The sequence below is a fragment of the Chenopodium album genome, chromosome 5 (genome assembly GCF_948465745.1).
Source record: "Chenopodium album chromosome 5, dcCheAlbu1.1, whole genome shotgun sequence".
Classification (NCBI taxonomy): domain Eukaryota; kingdom Viridiplantae; phylum Streptophyta; class Magnoliopsida; order Caryophyllales; family Amaranthaceae; genus Chenopodium; species Chenopodium album.
The window spans coordinates 11,861,880-11,882,995 of record NC_137838.1 but is presented as its reverse complement, the minus strand read 5'-3'; the positions used below and the strand labels follow the sequence as shown (position 1 = coordinate 11,882,995).

General features: G+C 35.8%; 2 protein-coding genes across 2 annotated transcripts; both read right to left on the bottom strand.

Annotated features, from left to right (window-relative positions):
• Window positions 1-10,381: 10,381 nt before the first annotated feature.
• On the bottom strand, window positions 10,382-13,008 carry LOC145630447 (eukaryotic translation initiation factor 2 subunit gamma-like). Its single transcript, XM_081682702.1, has 8 exons — window positions 12,903-13,008; window positions 12,740-12,801; window positions 12,356-12,468; window positions 12,084-12,186; window positions 11,521-11,748; window positions 11,201-11,419; window positions 10,773-11,033; window positions 10,382-10,690 (listed from the first exon to the last, which is right to left on the bottom strand). Exons 1-8 carry the CDS (start codon window positions 13,006-13,008, stop codon window positions 10,382-10,384), a joined length of 1,401 nt encoding a protein of 466 aa, XP_081538828.1.
• A 1,494-nt stretch (window positions 13,009-14,502) lies between these two features.
• LOC145630446 (eukaryotic translation initiation factor 3 subunit I-like) lies at window positions 14,503-20,737 on the bottom strand. The gene is made up of 9 exons (XM_081682701.1): window positions 20,610-20,737; window positions 20,121-20,312; window positions 18,777-18,992; window positions 17,126-17,253; window positions 16,805-16,927; window positions 16,629-16,718; window positions 15,903-15,989; window positions 15,124-15,203; window positions 14,503-14,998 (listed from the first exon to the last, which is right to left on the bottom strand). Exons 2-9 carry the CDS (start codon window positions 20,302-20,304, stop codon window positions 14,923-14,925), a joined length of 984 nt encoding a protein of 327 aa, XP_081538827.1. The 5' UTR covers window positions 20,305-20,312; window positions 20,610-20,737; the 3' UTR covers window positions 14,503-14,922.
• Window positions 20,738-21,116: the final 379 nt, after the last annotated feature.

Sequence of the window (21,116 nt, the reverse complement as noted above, 5' to 3'; positions counted from 1 at the left end):
TGTGCACGAACTGGAAACAGGAGCACAAGTCAAAAAAAAAAAAAAAAAAAAACTGACTGAACTGAAGAGCTGAATTGAAAAAGAGATAAAGGCAAGGAAGGAGATTTACCTGCATCATCAGCAGTTGGTTAGATCTGGCTGGGTCTGGAACTGATCTGCTGGATTCGCCCATCCCAGCAGTGGCCTTCAGTGACCAAATCCTCGCCCTATCTACTTCGGACATGCCAGCAAAATCGCCGAAGTAGGCTTCAGCACCTTCTCGGTTCTGGCCCCATATGAGGTCCCAGATGTGATCTGGAATTGGCATTCGAGGGGCCGAGAAACCCATCTCTCCAGATTGCAGCGCCTGGAAAGAAGGAAAGGATGACGATGGAGCTTCCTGAGTCTTGGATGGCTCAGCATCCTCCTTCTTCTCAACAGAGTCAATTATTATGACTCCTGCTTCTTCTTCGGGTGTGAGGACGAAAGCCTCAACCTCTCTTGCAATGTCAGCTGTGAAACCCTCAGCATCGGGCATCGCAGCATCCTCAGTTCCGTGCTCAGCAACACTTTCTTGAACCTCCTCTTGGACCCCTCCCTTAGGATCGGGAGTTTTCTGATCCACCTCCATCTCGGGGGGTGGCGGAGGGGTCTTCGGTGGTGATTGAGGTGGTGGCTGAGGAACCCTCGGCGATCCGCCACCTTCCTCAGGTTCTCTTATCTCGATGCCAATGGTCATCGGCCTCCTCTGAAAGTCATGCGGTCCGATGATGGCCATCCTTCGTCTCCTTTTGCGAAGAGGCTGCTCGTCCATGTCTGAATCTTCAGACTCTTCCTGTACTTGATCTTCGGGACGAGCAGGGGCTTTCCCTTCTCTCTGTCTTTTACTCTCTTCAGACTGCAAAAGACAGGGGGGCATGAAGAATGTGAGTAAAAAAAAAAAAAAAAAGAAGCTAAAAAGCTAAGTCCAAAAAACTCCCCGAGGTCTTCAGCAAAGCCTCGTCTTCTTCGGCTGCCATAGCTGCAGCTTCTTCTTCAGCAGCCCTGGAGGACCCTTCCCCTCCTTCGCAAGCCTCAATAACCCGTGTAACCTCTTCGGCTGTACGGGCAGCTTCAACTTCTTCGTCTAACAGCTGAAACCAGGGATCCCTCTTCTTCCACCAGGGCTTCTGCTTCTGATATAGAGCAACAGCCTCAATTTGGAAATGGGAAGAGTCTAGATGAACTTCCCTATGCTTCGATTCAGTGATAGAAGGGGCCCGATCAATTACAACTCGTTCTCGGTTGACGCCGAGACGATCATAGTTAATGCCGACGTTGGTCTCGTCCCGCTCTGAAAAAGAAGAGAAAAAAGATTAGTTCAGCTGGGTCGGCACAGCAGAAAAGTGCGAAGCGAAAACAGAGAAAAAGAGATAATTAAAAGGCATCGGCCCCAACCGAAGAAGCTTACCATCCCTAAACTTTCGGCTGAGGCCGACAGCTGCTAACATGTTCTCTTGGAAGACGTAATGCGTATCGGGGAGCCAAGTCTCCGGGATATGCTTCATTCGGCCGCTGCCCCCTCGGTTCGGCAGCTTGCCGAAGATATTCTGTTGATTAAGGTTTAGATCTGGGCCGTTATCTTCGGGGGGACCTAAGCTTCCCATTTCGGGATCAGGCTCAGCAAGATACCTGGGAGCGCTGAAGACGTAGGGGTGGTCCGGGTCCGTGGGCGCTCTGACCCAAATCCATTGACCCCTCCAGTCCTTGTCTGAAGAGTCGTTCGGCCACATGGTTAGGTACTGGGGCCGAGACTCAATCCGGTACCACCCAGATGCGTGATCTCCGTGCCCACTTTGAATATTTGGCACTAGCCGATGGAGCTTTTTGAAGCAGTGCAGATTCGGCACATACCTGAAGAACTTGCAGACCCATAAGTACGTCATCACCCTTCGGATGCTAACGGGAGTTAGCTGACATAGGGAAATATTATAGTGGATCAGCAAGTCTCGGACGAACACGTCCAAAGGGAACCTCAGCCCGTACTGAAGTTGTCTTGTGTACACCCCCACATATCCCGGGGGTGGACGGTGGATCCTATCGGATGCCACGGGCATTCAGCACCAATACCCATCAGCTTCAAGGATGCCGTAATGCAACTCAATCTGCTCGGCAAACCGATACTGTTCAACATTCTCTACCCACCACGAGTAGGGGCAGTTCTTTATCATGGCCGAAGCTGCCTCGGCATCCTCCCACTCTGAAAATCCAGGGAGGATATCCCAAAGGATGGCGGGAACTTCATCGTCCCGCCCAGAAACGCTCGGCCCCTCTGTTCTCTGAGGAGGAACCGAAGAAATTGGAGTCGCCCTAATCCCTTCAGCAGGGTCAGACTCCACTCTCTGTCCATTCCAAGTCCCAGTCCTATTCCTAGGATCGGGAATCGGCCTTGCTCTTCTTGGAGCACGGGCCCTACCTTTAACTCCTCTCACCATGGTTGGAGTTTGAAGAAAAAGTCGAAAAAAGGAGAAAGAGTTCGAATTCGAAGAAAAATAAACTAAACTCAAAGGAAATTACCTTAAGCTGAAGCGGAAATTGCCGATTTGCGAGTTAGTAGTGACGAGTCTCAGTTTCTAAGCTTAAGGCTCGGGGAATTTGCGAAGTTCTGACGTGGGTTCCTGGGTTCTCTCGAAAATTCTGGGTTGTGTCTGCGAAGAAATAAGGAGAGACGGTACGCTTCTTTGATTATGTTCCAGAAATGGGAATTCGGGGAGTCCGTGCTTTAATTCCTCTTAAACACCCCAGTAAGTAACCGTTAAACACACGTTCCCATGATTAACCGCCCATTATCCGTCCAACTTCCACAATTATCATCCCGCCGCCGTTATTTCATTAATTGCGGTTTAAATTCAAATTTGTTGGATTAATTAAATCATTTACTTCCCCCCTTTTTCTGATTAATTAAACCCGACCCGTCATTCTTCCAAATCGGGTCTGGGGGGCAAGTTGTTTGGGTCCAATTTAGTCCAATTGGGCCTAGTCATTAAATGATCCAATTAAAAGCCCAAGGTCAAGGTTCAACTCTCCATTTGTGCTAAAGTCAAGATCTGTCCACAAGGCAAGTCAATTGGGCCAAGGCCCACATCCCCTATATGTGCAAAGGTATAAAAGCCATCAATATCACATTCGTACATTGATTGAAAAAAAAGCCTCAAGCAATTAATTCTCTTGCATAGCTTTCTCTCTCTACACATTGTACTGACTTTAGCATCGGAGGGGCCTTCCTCGGAAACACCCCCGAGGCTAGCTTACGCGTGTTTGCTGTGCAGGAAACCTTCAGCCCAACATCACTTGGACCGAATCCAGTCTTCACCACTTCATCGGACCTTCGGCAAGGTCCCATTGTTTTCATCGGAAACACTAATGCTTTTACCTTAGTTTTGGATTTTGTTTTGTATGTTACGTAAATCTCTTCTGGACTTGAGGTTAGTAATTAGTAGGAAAGAATAAAGAAAAAGATACTTAAATATATTCCGGGGCAAGTGTGTTAACCAACAGCCTATTTGCCATTTGCTATGATTCACAAAAACATTCTAGCTCACGCAACAACTAGGGTCCTGAATTATGTGGCTTGGTAAAGAGAACTTGGTAAGAAAACAAAGAGAATTAACCAAATGTTTTTTGACCTAATCCCCAAATATTGATATAACGTTGTTCTACTATGAAATACTTTATTTTTTAAGAATTAAATCTTCGTTGATGATTTCACGTTTAACAATGTACATTTTATGACTTAAATATGTTAGCAAGAACCTACATAATTATATTTTTCCAATGTATAAATCACAAAACACTATTAAAACTATTTGTGAATAGAGTAAAATTCCGAACTTTGTGATTATAAAAAGGTAGAAAGTGTCAAACATACATGCTTCTACCTAATTAACCACATGAGACAATTCAATTACACAATTATCGAAAACAATGTATGTACTTGGGGTAGGGATTCTATTATCCTTGCCATTTAATCGAGACGTACTACATGGTATGTGTAGTGATTTGGTGGAACACTAAAACCCCTATTCTAAGAAATTGTGATGCTAACAATGAAAGCATTTGCACTCCATTAACGGCTTAACGCACATCAATTAGTACGGAGTATAAGTTAATGATACTCCATTAACACACATTCCAATACATCAAACCTTAAATTAGGAAATTAAAACACGATTAGACAATATACGAGTAAAAAGCATGCCCTATATATCCTAATAGGTTTATAAGATAATACGTTATCTTTAATTATCAAACAACATTGCTAATTAGATGGAATTTAATTAACAAAGCAAAGATTGGTCTGGCTAATTTGGTTCATAAACCCTTGATGCATTTAATAATTGATCGTGAAAATGTCAGGGATCTTACTTGTTTTATCATGTAATCACGTTGCCTTGTTCTACGCCAAATACATTATATTCTAGGGATAAGCCTACCATGTGATTTTTGTTGACCCTCCCTAATTATATTATATATTCATCCAGCTTATTATAACATAAAGTTTTTTTGTAAGGTTATTTCATTATTATTGGCCTAATTATGTGTCAACTTTTTAGTGCAACAGTTGATTCGTAAATCTATTTTAAAATTTCACTTTAAAGGGTTTTTGTTATTTATTTATTTATTATTTTATTTTTTTGTTTTTATTTTATTTTTTATAAATTAATAATCAAAACCCGGCCTGCATGATTACAAATTTACAAAGTTGAAGACATGCAACAGTTGATTCGTAAATCTATTTTAAAATTTCACTTTTAAGGGTTTTTGTTATTTATTTATTTAATTATTTAATTATTTTGTTTTTATTTTATTTTTTATAAATTAATAATCAAAACCCGGCCTGCATGATTACAAATTTACAAAGTTGAAGACATGCAACAGTTGATTCGTAAATCTATTTTGAAATTTCACTTTTAAGGGTTTTTGTATTTTATTTTTTTTGTATTTTATTTTTTGTTTTTATTTTATTTTTAATAAATTAATAATCAAAACCCGGCTTGCATGATTACAAATTTACAAAGTTGAAGACATACCATTGGCCGCCTACTTTACGTATCAATAATCATATAACTAATGTATAAAGCTAAGTCACTAAATAGCGACACTTGGCGTTCCAACTTTTCGCCAAGTGTCGCGCCACCGTAGATAGATTTTAATAGACTTTATACATAAAAATCGTCAAATGTCGCACCACCTTAGATATATTTGGATAGACTTCATAAGATAAAAAGTTAATTTAGAATAAGATTGTTAGTTTAGAGTTTTATTTTCGATAAAATACAAAATAATAATTAGGCCACAAGACAACATCATTTAGCGTTTTAATTTTTCACGCACCAAGTGTCGTACCACATTGGATAAATATAGATAGACTTTGTGGCAAAAAAAGGTTAATTAAGAATTCTATTTTCAATTAAATTGAATCATAATATAATTTTATATAAACAACCCGGGCATCGCACGGGGCATAAAACTAGTCATCCATAACTTAATACATACTAAAAGCGAAACTAGTGATGACACCAAGTGTCGTACCACAATAGCCTGTTATATTCTCTTACTATATATATATATATATATATATATATATATATATATATAATAATTTTTGTAATATTCTCCAATATTTCTATAATATTCTCATGCTAATATTACTATTAGGAAAAGCCTTACTTCTATAATAATCTCATGCTAATTTTTTATTTTTTTTTAATAATAGTATTTGATGTTTCATTATGTTTCTTAGTTTACTTATGTATTATAATAAAAACCTACGACTAGCTCACTCTTTTTTAAAAATTTGATTTTTATATATAGAAAAAGAAAGTTAAAGTTAATTAAACTTGTATTAACAAATGTGTATGTCAAAATTGTATCAACAAAATAGGGATATGATAAGGTATATAGTATGGGTTCTAAATAATCAATAACCCCTAATTTATTTATTTATTTTTTCTTTTCATATTTATAAAGTCTAACGCATCAATAGCCTTTACATGCATCATTGTAAAATAATTATAAAAAAAAAAGGTAAAACATTTTGTTTTTTTTTTTTTTGAAGTTTATAAATGTAATTCTTTGTTAAAATATAATTGTTAAATTAATGTAATAGTTTGTTAAATAATTTTATAAAACCCGTGCATGACACGGGACTTAAACTACTATGAATATATAATCAATAGGAAATAGGAAGCCTCACTCGACTTATCCACTAATTAGATTTATTAGAAGTTACAACTACCACTTTTTTTTTTCTTACCTCCGTTTCATATTAATGTAAACATTTACTACAAATAGTTACTAGTCTTACTACGAGTACATAGTATATATGTGCAATAAATATTTTCTTTCCTTTTTATTAAGTTATCAATTTTTTTAATCTCTCTCTTCTGCACATATGTATGTATTTTTCTGTGTCCGTTTAAAAATTTGTTTAAGAGTCTATATCAAGGCCTTTGTTACACATAATATGTAACGGAAGTATAAATGACAAAGCTAAGCCTTAGTGGAAAGTGGAAATCGTCTTGTTGTTAGTGTTGTTACTACATAAAGTAATCTTGGGGACTGATACTTATAAGATCGAATCAAAGACGAGAGAATTGCACGATTAAAGTTTTTGGGGGCCATTTTTGTTTCTTGAGGAACCAATTTGAGCTTCTAATTCACAAAAAAATTAAGATATATACCTCAGTTTGTTTGCTATGAAATGACACTTTCCAATTCATCATACTTTCCGTCATTTAATTAATTGGTAGTGACTTATAATGAAAATTTATGAGAGGAAAAAAAAAAAGCAAAAATTTTGATGGTAGTGACTGAATATAAATTTACTCCATGATTATCTCTCATAGAGTTGACTTAATTAATTCCAAAATTAATTATACTCCCTTCATTTCATATAAATAGTCCCATTTTAATTTGCTCGGTCTTTTAAATGCACCTTTGAGACTTTGATCATCAATATCTTAATTATATACTACGTCCGCAATAAAGGATTTTTTTATATTTCACAAATAAAACCACTTTGTTAATTTGTTTCAACTAATACTTAACAGCCCCTCAAAAAAAAAAAAAAAAAAAAAAAAAAAAAAAAAAAAACCTAATACTTAACAGAGGCCGTACCATAATACGTAGTATTAACAAAAATTATAAAGATATGATACTATAAAACTACATATGTTGAGACGAATCCAACACTATCTCATATAACTTTTATTTATTTATTTATTTATATTTGGTCAAATTTTAAAAGTTTGACTATAAAATAGTCAAAATGGGACTATCTTTGTAATCAAAGTAAATGTAAACCTTCTAACCTAGAATTACGCCATCAACTATTGTGTAAAATGGGACTATCAAGAAATATATCTAATTTCAGATAGGACTACTCCAATACCATGGACATTAAGCATTAGTCATCTTGTGTAAAATTCTAATAATGTATGTTGTGTACACCAAACAACCAAGACTATTTTGTTTTTCCATTACTTTGTTCACACATTTTCGGCTTCATTCCTTTTTCTTAATGACTTTTTAACAATAATAGATGTACACTTACACATTATAGATTGAGAAGGACCTAAGAAAGCCAAGGATTCAAAGTGTGAATGTAACCATAAACCAATACCGAATTTTATGGAGAAACACGATGAATTTGCTTATGATTCTATTTCAATTTAATTATTTGATAATAGAAAAAAAAATAATACTTGGAGTGGTCAAGTAATTCACTTATTATTATAATCTAATAATTAAGGCTTAATTTTATAATATCAAAATTACTAGCAAAGTCGCACAAGCTGCCCGTACATAAGGATACTACATTCCCTTGTTTCTTTCTTTCATTACGGAACTCACATGGGATTTAATGATAATGTTATTCTCAAATCTCAATTATTGGTTAATTAATCTCTAAGCCTTCCAATGATTACCATCTCACATGATTAACCATTTCTAATCATCTTTTCCGATTACTAAGCAAAAGATTTGAAATAACTAATTACTAATCTAATCAATCTGTGTCTCCAAGCAAGAAATATTTTCCCTCCGTGATCCAATCTCTTAATTGAACAAGGAAGATGTGCGTCTGAACAAAACTTTGTCTATCTAGTGGATAATCAACCCATAAGAAACACAAATAAATCATAAACTAATGGAATTTGATTCAGTAATATAATTAAATTTTATCATCTATTTCAGTGGGCGGATTATCCAATTGATAACAGTAGCATAGCATGAACTCCAAAGATGTACAATTTTAACTTATTTCATACGGAGTAATTTCTTCTTTTTTAAAAAAAAAAAAAAACTTTGCTTTTTTAAAATTTTAATATTTCAACTCAAATACTTTAACCCACCAGTTTAACTAGCAGATGTCATATACTCATAATGTTCCCTTCTCTATTAAAAGTTAGCCTCCCTAGGTGATTTTTTTTTTTTTTTTTAAAAAAAAAATAGAATAAATTGATTTTTATGAGTGGAAAGCTCCAATTTTGTTATTTTTGTAGTATAATCTTTAAATTTGTTGTTTCACACGTTAATCTAATATTTTTCTTTATTAAGTGACTTCACATAAACAACGCACTCTTTATAAGAGAGAAACCGTAATCCGTAAATCTAATTCTAGAAAGGAAGAATATTGTTGTTGATGACCTAGCAGGACATCAAATTGAAGGACCTATCTCAGATCTCATTTTCTAACATCAAATATTAAGGATGTTGGGTTATGAAATGCAATTTTGGCAAGAATATATTACCATATCGTTAAAACATTGTTGGAATAAAGGAAGAAAATGAAATGTTGACCTTGGCACCGGCGCCCCGATCGGGCAAGATCCGCCTGATCGGGTGCGAGAGTAAAGATGATCTTCATCATTTGTTTGCCCTGCCGGGTGCACCACCGGGCGGAGCTTTTAGGTGACCGTTGGAAGTTCTAACTCTTTCTCTTCCTCTTCTCTTTGTAACTTCTTCTTAACTCTCAATTAATGGGAGGTTTAAGGGGTTGTTAATATGCCTTAATTTCTAAGTTTATCACCCTTATTGATGTTGGAGATTCTTCTATGTTCTTTCATATTCTTTCATCCATCATTATAAGTAGAAGAACCATTTTTTCTGATTTTGACATACTTGAACATAATCTTCAAACACAAGCTTAAACACATACTCTATATTGGCCATAAGTTACTTGGCGCTAATGCAACCTTCCACCCAAAAGTGCCTTTGTGTGAAAGTGGTGTGTTTACCTTAGAGAATTTGCCGACGAATACAATTGTGCACCCCAATTGCGTCGGAATTTCGTTTTCAAGTCAGTGAATTTACTTCACGACACATGCACCGTACTCTTTCCATTGTCATAAGTTCAACTTTTCAATCTTATTATTTTAATTTCATTGTAGCCTTGAAAATACTTCTTATATTACAAAAAAAATTGTATATAGCAACCCATTAATTGCCCTAGTAGGCAATTTGCAAAAAAAAAAAAAAAAGGATTAAAAGTCAAAAGGTGAAATTTCTCTTTTCATCGTACTGGAACATAATATAAACCAAAACCCATAACAAAAATTTATGCTTTGTTTGGATAGCAAAGAAAGAAGGAAAAGAAGGGGAGGGAAAATAGAGGAAGGGAAGGGAAAAGAAAGGGAGGGGGAGGTGAGCTCCATTTTCCCTCCAAATCTCTCCAACTTTGAAGAGATTATGCTTATTAAAGAGAGAGGGAAAATGGATTCCTCCCTCTCCTTCCCTTTCCTTCCCCCAATCCTTTACCCAAACAAGAGAATTTGTCCCCCTCCATTTCTCTTGTTTTATTTTCCTTCAATTTCTTCCTATCCAAACAAAGTGTTACAGATGCATTTATATCTTTCTTAGATAACTAACGCTTTATTTGGATAACAATGTAGAAAGAGATAAGAAGGGGAGGGGAATAGGAGGGGAGAGAAAGGGAGGGAAAAGGTGAGTTTCATTTCCTTTCCAAATCTCTCCAATTTTTGATGGATTATGCTTAGTAATTAAAAAAGGAAAATAGATTCCTCGTTCCCTCCCTCCCCCTCCCTCTCCCCTTCCTTCCCTCAATAATCCTTAATCCAATTTAAAGGAAACGTTCCCCCTTCTGCAATCTTCTCTCCCTTTTCTTCCATTTCCTTGCATGCATAACACTATTAAATTCCCACGAAAAAAAAAAAAACCAAACAAGAAATTTTTAATAGCATCATATGCAAATATTATCTTGAAACATTTACCAAAATCAAGTATAAGAATTGGTTTTCTCCTCCATCTCAAATAAATTGAACCTAAAAGTTCCCTCCCAACCCACATTTCTTTTTTTCTTATCTAGTCTCTTTCATTCACTTGTTAGCTTGTTAGTTGTTACTTAGACTGCTCTTGGTGGGATCTCAAGAGTAACACCAGCTTGAATCTCTCCCCAACCGATGAGTCGCCAATGCTTTTCAACCCGGCGACTCAGGGCAATCTTCTCTCCTTTGCTTGTGCAAACCGGAGATGTAAGTTGCAATTTTGCCAAATGCACTTCTTGTTTGACAGCAATTACACGAGCACCAGTCGACATGGAACCAATGTTCAACATAAGAACCTCTCCTCTGCTCAGTTTCGATACTCTTCCCTGTTTCTCAGTCCCTTTTGCTTTCGCACCAATCAGCCGCCAAAGCAAGAAGAAATTCACCTGTTTGTATGTACCATCAGTAGGGAGCTCAGAAACCAAAATAACTATTAACATACAGAAAAATAAATAGTACTAAAATTACCTCTAGTTCGATGTAAACATCTGGAAGAGATCCAACCTCTCCGAGTACCTGACCTACCAATCTATCAGCTCGGGTTAAAGTCGGATCCATGGTTGTTCCAACCCCAATCAGACCTCCTGGGACAGCAAATTGTAACTGATTCTGCTCAGCATATAAAGAAACAATCCTCGAGTATATGGGCGTGCACGTAATGTTGCCTCTTTCATCCTTCACTACGATTCCAGGTCGTACCTCGATTTCTTGGTTTACCTTCAAGACACCCTGCATTCAAAACTAAACATAATGAGAACATATCTCGAACTATAACAGATATGATGTATTACAATAATATCAAAGAAACAGTGATGCAGAAAATGGAAACTCTGGCTAACAGGTGATAATACAGCAAACCCTATGATATTTGTTACGATTAAAAGAAAGACAGGAACCTTTAAGATACTTCCACCAGCAACACCGCCATGTATATCATCAACCTCGTACCCTGGCTTGTTAACATCAAAAGATCGGATCAAGATCATAGTAGGTGGTGAGACAAAATTTTTCTTAGGAATAGGAATCTTTTTGACAATGTATTCACAAACAACATCGATGTTGTACTTCAATTGGGCAGAAACTGGAATCACAGGGACTCCTTCAGCAGCAGTTCCCTGAAGAAAACAAGGGGTGCTTCAGAAACATGCTTCAGCATCTCATCAAAGGAATTTGGATGATTGCATTGTCAGCTGGTTCACCATTCGAAACAAGTTACCTGAACAAATTTCTGAACGGATTCATGTTGGTTTAGAGCAGCATTTTCTTGGATGAGATCAACCTTATTTTGGAGGATGATAATATGCTTAAGTTGCATGATATCAATTGCAGCAAGATGCTCAGAAGTCTGAGGTTGGGGGCAGCTCTCATTAGCAGCGATAAGAAGTAAAGCTCCATCCATAATAGCAGCTCCATTAAGCATAGTAGCCATAAGAATATCATGACCCTGTGAAAAAGAATTTGAAACGTAGACATTGTGACAAAACACGACAAATCCAACAAGAACTCACATGAGTCGTACCTTAAACACAAACCCTTTTAATCGATGATATGTATCAGCAGGGTCAACAACAACAAAAAGAACAGAGTTTATAGATGAAAATGTGTGAAAACATGCAAAGAAAACACAACCCACCCAAGCAGCCAAGCTAGATTGGGTAAGATGAAAATAACTTGATTATTTCTACACAAATAATGATCAAAGTACCAATATAAAAAGCATACAGCTAAATCAGGTATCATAGAAATCAAGGGCTGTTAGTTGCAGCAGCAGTAGATTACCGGACAATCAACAAAGGAAACATGTCTCAGAAGCTTCATCCTAGCATTCTCAAATCCAGGTACATCACACAAAGGGGTGTCTTCTTTTCCGCTTCCATATGACCTGCCAAGGAAAAAGTACAAAATTGCAACACATGAGCTCAACTTCAGGACATATTCATCTTCAATGAGCAATTCTACAGGTGCTCCACAACAATCTAGCATAAGCATAATTGTCGAGTTAATAAGCTCAACTCAGTAGATTATTAGGCCATAACAGATCGATAACATACTTGTAGCACATTGGTCGTGGGCACCGATCATCTTCACACTTATAGATCTTGGCATTTGCATAGCCAAGCTTGATAGTGATGTTACGTTCCAGTTCATTCTTAAAGCGTACAGTCTGCATAAAAGAAATACGAAGTATATATAAGAGATCTCTTCAACTATAAAAAACACATACAAAAAAAAACATATTCCCAAACCAAACGCGAATAATCATCTGTTCCCAAATCCCAAACCATATCAATTCAAGGACTAAAGAAATTTGCACCAACGAATTGAAACACGAGTTGGTTCCACCGTCTAGTTGCATTCAGATCACTTTCTCAAATATCTCATAAGAAATCAAAAACAAAAAGTGTTCAAGTAATAGTGAATTTGGCAAAAATCACCTGAACACCCGATATAGCCTTCACAACTGTAGATTTTCCGTGTGCCACATGACCAATAGTTCCTACGAAATATAATCAAGGGAATACATATTTCAAATATATCTAAGAAAAACAATGATCCTAATTTAAATCTATTTACATTTGTGAACAATTCGTAAAATACCAATGTTAATTGTAGCTTGTCTAGAAATAACTTCAGGCGATAGAGGATGTAATTTTGTCACGTCTAACTTGTTCAAGTCTTGCTCCATCAACCCTTTGCGTGCCATCTTAATCGCGGTAGTCTTAGCTTCCCTCCCTAAAAACTAAATATTGAGCAAATAAGTCAAGTCCTTAACTCGCTATTTATCCAAAAACTAACAATGTTTATATAAGAGACTCAAAAAAAAAAAAAAAAAAAAAAAAAAAAAAAAGTATTTTGGTCAATTAAGATATGCTCACAAGATTAATAATGTAAAGAACAATTGTTGAAATAAGGTGAACTAAGATAGAAACTAAACATACATTCACAGTTCACAGCATGAAGAACGATAAATAAATCCAAGTTAGTTATAATTGCTAATAATATTAACCTAATAATTAATTACCCATACAAAACTCATAAACCAATAATCAGAAATAATGAATAGAGCACATACGAAAATTGAAAACAGCGTATGAATTACAAGAACAAATAAAATGACTTAAATATGAGAAATTAAAGGGAAAAGGAGATTAATTGCTAACCTTGAAAATCAGAGAGATCGGATGGTTTTGCCGGTGGAATGATGAGTGAGGGTGAGAGAAACTATTTGGGTAGAGGTACGACACTAGGGTTAAATACTTATGCACCGTGCATGCAGGGGCGGATCTATTAAGGTGCACAGTGAGTCACGTGACTCACCAGCACAAAAAAAAAAAAAAAAAAAAAAAAAAAAAAAACTTAAGAGACCGCCTATTAAAATATCAGATAGGTGGTCTCTTTATTGCTGCTATTGCCACCACGTCATTAGAGACCTGTTATCTAGATAACAGGTCTCTTTTTATCAGCCTTTTGCTTTCATATTTCATTAAAGAGCCCTGTTAGATTTGATAACTGGTCTCTTAAGTTATCTTTTTTTTTTTTTTAATAATTCTTGTTTTTAAGTAAAAAAATCATAAAGTTAGTTTAATGTAATAGTTTTATAGTATGTATTTTTATATCCTATTTTTGGATTGAAATCAATTTGGTGAAATATAATTTTTTTACATAGCTTTTGAATTGAAACAAGTGATCAATTATTGACGGTGACTCATAAGTTTGAAAATCCTGGATCCGCCACTGCGTGCATGGCCAAATAATTACACACTTCCTTGGACTGACTAACATACATATCACCTCCCATATATGGACACTTCACTTAACAGTCATGTCCGTATCGAAAACCAACACGTGTTGGGAGTAGTGAGCCAATGATACATCTCATACACCTAAATATCATGTCCATTATTTTTTATACACCTAAATATCATGTCCATTATTTTTTATACACCTAAATATCATGTCCGTTATTTTTTATTTATTCGGACACTTTGACATGGATTGAGTCCTCCTATGATAGGGTAGGTTTTACGCTGAATCATTTTGAGACCAAGGCTTCTTTTTATATTACGATCTTAAGAGATTGTGTAATTAGTAGGAAAATTTTGTGTCCATAGGCTATATTAATGCAATATGTAAAAGTTGAGTACGTAGCTCTAATAGATTGGTATGGAGGAGTAAAGGGCAAGGCAAGAAGAGAGCATTGAAAACTGATACAACCAAAAACTTGTATTGCTGAATACCAGTGAATTTATAGTAACAATACAACTCCGTAATAAATAATAGTACAAGGCCGTTTTTGCGACTTAATAGAAGAAAGCCTACAGAGTACAGACTAATCTTGTAGTGAACCAAAAATAAAAAGGACTAATTTTTGGGCAATTAAAACAAGATTTATTACCAAAAGACAGAAGAACACCAGTAGAACAAAGCCACAGGAAGCAAACAAAGGTCGGCTCAAACCAGGCTAAGATACAATAAGCTGCTTCTGGACAGCATTAGCACTATAAGCTACTGTATAGGCTATTCTACGAAAAACAGTAGCAGTGTCTTCATAATTACTCTGGAAAATTTTCTTGTTTCGTTGCAAACCACACTTGGTAAAAAGGCTAATTCAAGATAATTAGAGCTTGATATGGAAATAATCCGGGTCAAAGTGGTGTAACCTCACATAACCATCTTCACCTCCACTTGCAAAGCTGCATAACACCACATAAATACTTTAGAAAATCTTCCATGAACCCTTATGATAACTTCCAAAGGAAAAAATAAAGAAGAACTGATAAATAAAAAGCACTAAATATAATCTAGCGAGATTATTTACCTTTTACCATCAGGATTGAACGCCAAGGCATTTATAGGCCCGAAATGCCCCTTAACACCTCCAATTTCTGCCGTGAGGATCTACAATCAAAATAATACAAATTAATAAGGAAACTCTTAAATTCAGCAAGTACAGTGAATATTGATTTTTTCTTTGCAACCAATACCATTAAGTAATTGCTATATTTACTAGGCAAAAAAAAAACCTCTAAAAAAGAAAAGTTAGGTGTTTAAGTTTTTGGTTTGCAAAAAGCCTTGAGAAATGTTTGCTACTAGTCTGCTGAGAGGTGTTAGATACCAGTTCAAAATAAATATGATGTGTATTGCTAACTTTACTAGGCAAAAAAAGCTCTATAATAGAAAACTTAGGTGTTTTAGGTGTTTTTTGCAAAAGTCTTGACACATGTTTGCTACAAGTCTACTGAGAGGTGTTAGGTGCCATTTCAAATATATATGAAGTGCAATGCTTAAGCTGATAACATACTCATATATTATGTAATCTTGATTGACTAAGGAAAAATATGTAAAATAAAGCATATTTATACCACAGCCATGAGCATTGGGGAGATTACATGCTCTTTCTTTGCCCAGTTATGTACGTGAAGAAATCGACATAAAAATGGAATAAATCTTTACGAAGAAACAGATTATACTATCTATGGACAGAATGCAATTCAAAGTATCAGTAAGCTGATAAGTCCTTTCAGTCCCATATTTACCCATTCATACTAAATAGCAAAATCAATATTTCATTCACATAAAATTATTTTTGTAATTTACCTTATCATAGAATTTTGCCTCAAACTTTCCAGCACGATGATCCGTAGTTGTCACATGTGATGCCTCCTGACCACCTCCAAGCACAACCTATAGAAAAAACACAGTTCAAGCAATGTGAAGAAGTCTAACAGTAGGAATATATGAGAATATTACAGAATACAAAGACAAACATAAAGCTCTGCTGCACCACATGCACAATTTAGAGGTATCCTTTATTATCATCATCACACCTACCTTTTCTAAAAAGGTTCCAACCTCAAGCAGGATAATTAAAGTCAGATATAAGCAGTCATAATCTGTATACCACTTCACAATAAATAATAATTGCACATAACTGAGTGACTTTAATATGTCCCATCACAACAAAAACTAGATACATCAATCACATTATGTTATCCCACCCTTGATATCACACACAAATCTCTCATTAATCATGATTCGTGATGACAGCTGACAGCTGTTAACATTAAAAAAATGAAGTGTAGAATAACTGGTTTGGGGATATACAAGAAGAAAGAGTAATAGATGTTGATCCAGTTGAGCTTAAAGCTCATCAAACAGCCTATAGTGAAAACATTCAAATACCAAATTTGTTACCAAAGGAAAATTTCTATGGGAAAACTGGAGCAGCACAGATATAGAAACCATACATACAGCAAGTAAAACTGGCAACAACAAATTTTTTAAAAAAAAGTAAAAAATAAAATTAAAAATCAAGTAACATACGTGGTCCAGAAGGGGAGACATGGTAACAGCATTCACAGGTTGCTCTGTACCATAGGTTTTGATAAGAGTTAAAGTTCTTGTGTCCCAAAGCTGAAGAAAGAAAACAAACCATGTTAGTACAAAAGGAACCACAAATCAACACTACTTATTCATTCAATAATCATGAGATATACAACCTTAGCTGATTTATCCAGCGAACCAGTGAGGAAATGCGACTTATCTGCAGATAGATAAAGTGATGTTATTGGTTTTTTGTGACCATTTTCATGGTCCTTTGTTGACATTATCTCTTGGCCAGTCTGCAAATTGAAGCATTAAAATTAAACCACAAAACATGGCAAAAGCAGAAAAAAGAACCCCAAGCATATGTAAAACATATAACAGGATTAAAAAGTGCAATGTTTTTTTCATGAAATTCCAAGGCTCCAGGCTATCTGTATACAAGTATATAACAAACTACAACAAAATGAAATAATATGATTGGTAGTGCTACTTACCGTGGGATCCCATACGCGAATGATAGCATCCTCACCACAGCTAATAATAGTCTTGTTCAGAGGCCCCCAAACAGCTCTATTAATTCTTCCATTAGGGCCCCTCATGACAAGAACAGGTTCATCACTCTCTGCAAATCAATATGAACAATGATGTCATCTTCAGAAGCAGATTTCAAGAAATAAAGTGAGGGGATTAAAAGTGTATGATTATACGCACACAAATAAGATATAGATAGAGAAGCAAAAGCCAACAAAATAAGAGAAGGTGTGGGGTGACAAAAGCCCACAAGGCTAAAAGCCTATTAATGAATTCCTCCTATGATATGAGAAGTAATGTTTACTGAAAAACAGAAAGCCTACATGTTGCTTATTAAAAAAAAGGTGGGGGAAACAAGAGCCCAGAAGGCTAAGCTGAACTTATGGCTGCCTCTCACATTCTCTACATAGTAAGCAAACATGATCATCTGAAATGGGAACAGGATGCTGCTTTTGGAATAAGCAGCATTGTACAATGTGAGGCCACAAGCTATCCTATATATTGATAGTGAAGAAAACAAATGTGACCTACATGCAAAAGACATCGCTAAATGCGTGACGAAATACAACGATTCCATAGTGTATTCCAGCCAAGGAATAGCAAGTGGAGAAATAAAATCAAATATAAAATTGCAGAACAACAATCTCGCATGCCAGCAACTCAGCAAGTATTTGTGCGTCGTCTCATTCTCATATACAAGTTCAATTAGGCATATCAGGATGATATATTGTAACTCCTAAATTCCTTCAAGTATCAATAGACAGTAGTCACATATATTACAGATTGACAGTTGCATTTATCCTTGGTGAATTTGAGACCGCACAAAATAGGGCAAAACTTAGCAACTGAAGGACTGCAAAACATTTGGGGGCTTGTTTGTACATCAGTTCCGAGGCTTCAGCTTGACAAGTTAAGCTAATCTAGTTATTAAGAAAATCAAAGTACCATTCAACGTGAAGATAATTCTGTTCAGCTGAAAAAAAGTATCCCAAGCCTCATAATTAAAAAAAAGTAGATCAAAAAAATAATTACATGCTTGCTAAAAGTAGATAATACCCCCAAAGCATCATCTGCCAAGATAACATATCTCATAAACAAAAGACGCCTACGACCTATTAACACCCTTAAGAATAGTAGTTGTATTAGTAGTTAAGATGTTGAGATGTTAGATCAACAGTTCAAAAATTAGTGTGGGGTAAAATTAGCTTCCCAATTGTCAGGAATAAACAAAAAAGAAAAAGAAAAAAAAAAAAAAAAAAAAAGAAAAAAGAAACACTAATTTCTACCTCTAAAAGCAACATCTACCAATTCAAAGCTTTAAAGCTACAAATTCTAACTATTCCAAAGCACTGTTTGTAGAAGGTACCTCCAACTCTAAAATACCAGCCCCTAAAACTTGAAAATCTACAAATAAAATTGGTTCCAAACCCAACCTTAGTTTCTTTCTTTCCAAAGAAGGGTGAAATGGGTTCAGAGTTACAGACAAACAGTATACAACATAAAGCTTGCGAGTGAAATAAATGGTAGTTAAAAATAAACACACCAAAAACCATTGCTAAGCCAAAAATGATGGCCAAGAAGTCCAGAAAATCAAAAACATAAAGACAGACTTACGTTCATCGTCGTCTTCTGCAATGCGATATACATGAATCGCAGATGTCTTCTCCATGAAAGGGTCAGTAGTGATGACGACTAGTTTATCACCAATTGAAAAGTCCACTGACCTCGCAGGAGAGTCAAACTTGAAAGTGTGCAATTCCTCTCCCCTTTTGACATCCCAGAGCTTTACAGTCTGATCTGCACTTCCAGTAATTAGGCGTGAAGAATCCCCTGAAAGAAGAGAAATCATCAGTTTAGGGCACAAATTCACAACTTTAAACAAGTTTAGGTACTTAAGATATATTCATAACGAAATTAAATCCACATTTTACGATAGCTCTTTAAAGAAAGATTTAGGATCATTGCAAGTTTGCTCAACATTCAGTAAACAGCCCCAAGATTCAATTATACCAAGACAATACAAAGTTTAACAATAACTTTAAAAAGGGTTATCTATAATAATGCCATATCTATGAAACAGAATTATTATAAGATTTAAATGAAACCCCCCCCCCCCCCCCTCTCCTTATTTATAAATACACTTCATCCGCTATCTTCATCCTCTTTTCCACATGGAACCCTTTCTCTGCACTATGTTTTGCCCTTCCTTATTCTAGCTTTAAGGTTTGCATAACTACAGTCCATAATCCATATACAACCACCCCCCCCCCCCCCAAAAAAAAAAAAAAAGCTCGTAAACTTTTTCTCAAATGTTCATCCGTGATACTTATCTCAGAACAAATACAACTTCAAAGAAACTAAAGTGACCAGGGTTAAACCATACTTGAGAGAATTCAGAATTAACAACAAATTGAATTTATCCAGCAGCAAACTTGCAATAATGCGGTGAATGAAACAAGTTTCAACAGCGACACACGTGTTAAATGCAGAACACCTCTCTATACCACTTTAAAAGAGAACAAATCAGAACCTTCCTCAAATCCTCCCTATACCACTTATCTTCCTTTGTCTTCTCTGGACCTCTCCTCTTTCTCCTTCAATTAATGGACAAGCAAACATCGCCATCAACCATATAACTTCCATGTAGTATTAACAAACTTAAAGTTACCTACATAATAACAATCATCCAAATCACCCCAATACCAACTTCATAACGAAAGTTACAAAACTACCAATATGCTAAAAATATTCAATCTTTATATCTTAATCGCCGAAAAGCGGCTGCTTTCACTATACACAAAATATCAATGATCAACAAAACCAGAATAGCTATGACCTTATTTTTAACAAAGACAGCATCAACATACCCAAATAAGTATTCAAACAAAAAACCAATACAATTCAGTCAAATAAACACTATTTGAGCTCAAAAGTAAAAGAATAGTTATAGAGCAATACAAGAGATGTCGCAGGACCAGACCGCGCCATTGTGTCCCCGATAGGTACCGAGCCGTTCACCATTGTCGGCGAACCATACCGTAGGATTATGGTCCTTTGCGCATGAAAAGAGAAGGTCACCGTCTCGATTGTACTTCAAGAATGTTAGAGGCCTTTCATGGCCCTTCATCAAAATTGGCCTCATATTTTTAACTACAAAATTAACAAATTAGCAAACAAATTAGACTCAATTTATCAAATTAGGGTACAAAAATCATACTTGGTATAAAATTCTTCTCGCTTATGAATATCAACGTAAATTGCAGAAAGCAGCAAATTGGATTGTTATAGTATTTCATAAATTGAGAAATTATACACAAAAATAGTTGAAAAATCTACCTTTTAAGAACCCTAGATTGACTAAACTAACAATTGAATCAACAATAGTGTAAAACAAAACCCTAGATTGTGAAATTGATAAGATGATTACTAAAAGAACCAACAATTTACCTTAGAAGCTGCTTAGAACGAATAGTTTGTAATGGAGAACGTCAAAGTGCGAATATGCGAGGTTGAGTGCGCTTCAATGGAGAACTGAGAGAGAGAGAGAAAGAAAGAGAAAGAGAAAGAGGAGACCCGTTATTAAAAGCCCTAACCTGCCCCAGTTATAAATGGGTCAGATCCGTTTAATAAACAAATGGGCCGGGTCTTAATACCATCACCCAAGCGGGCTGGGCTTTATATCTCCTCTCTTATTTTTAACCAGAATCCAACCCATTGACCCAAATTGACAAGTTTAGGCGCATGTAGAGATAGAGAAATACTTCTATTATTGACTAAAAGAAAAAGTAATACATCTAAATCAAAACTTTCCTTTTACAGAAGGTGATGGATATTAAAATTCAAAGGAGTATAAGAGATCTCCATAGAGCTGTCAATTCGGGTAAATGGGTCGGGTTTGAGTCGGGTTTGTGTGGGTCGGGTCATCTCGGGTCGGGTCAATATGGGTTAATGTCA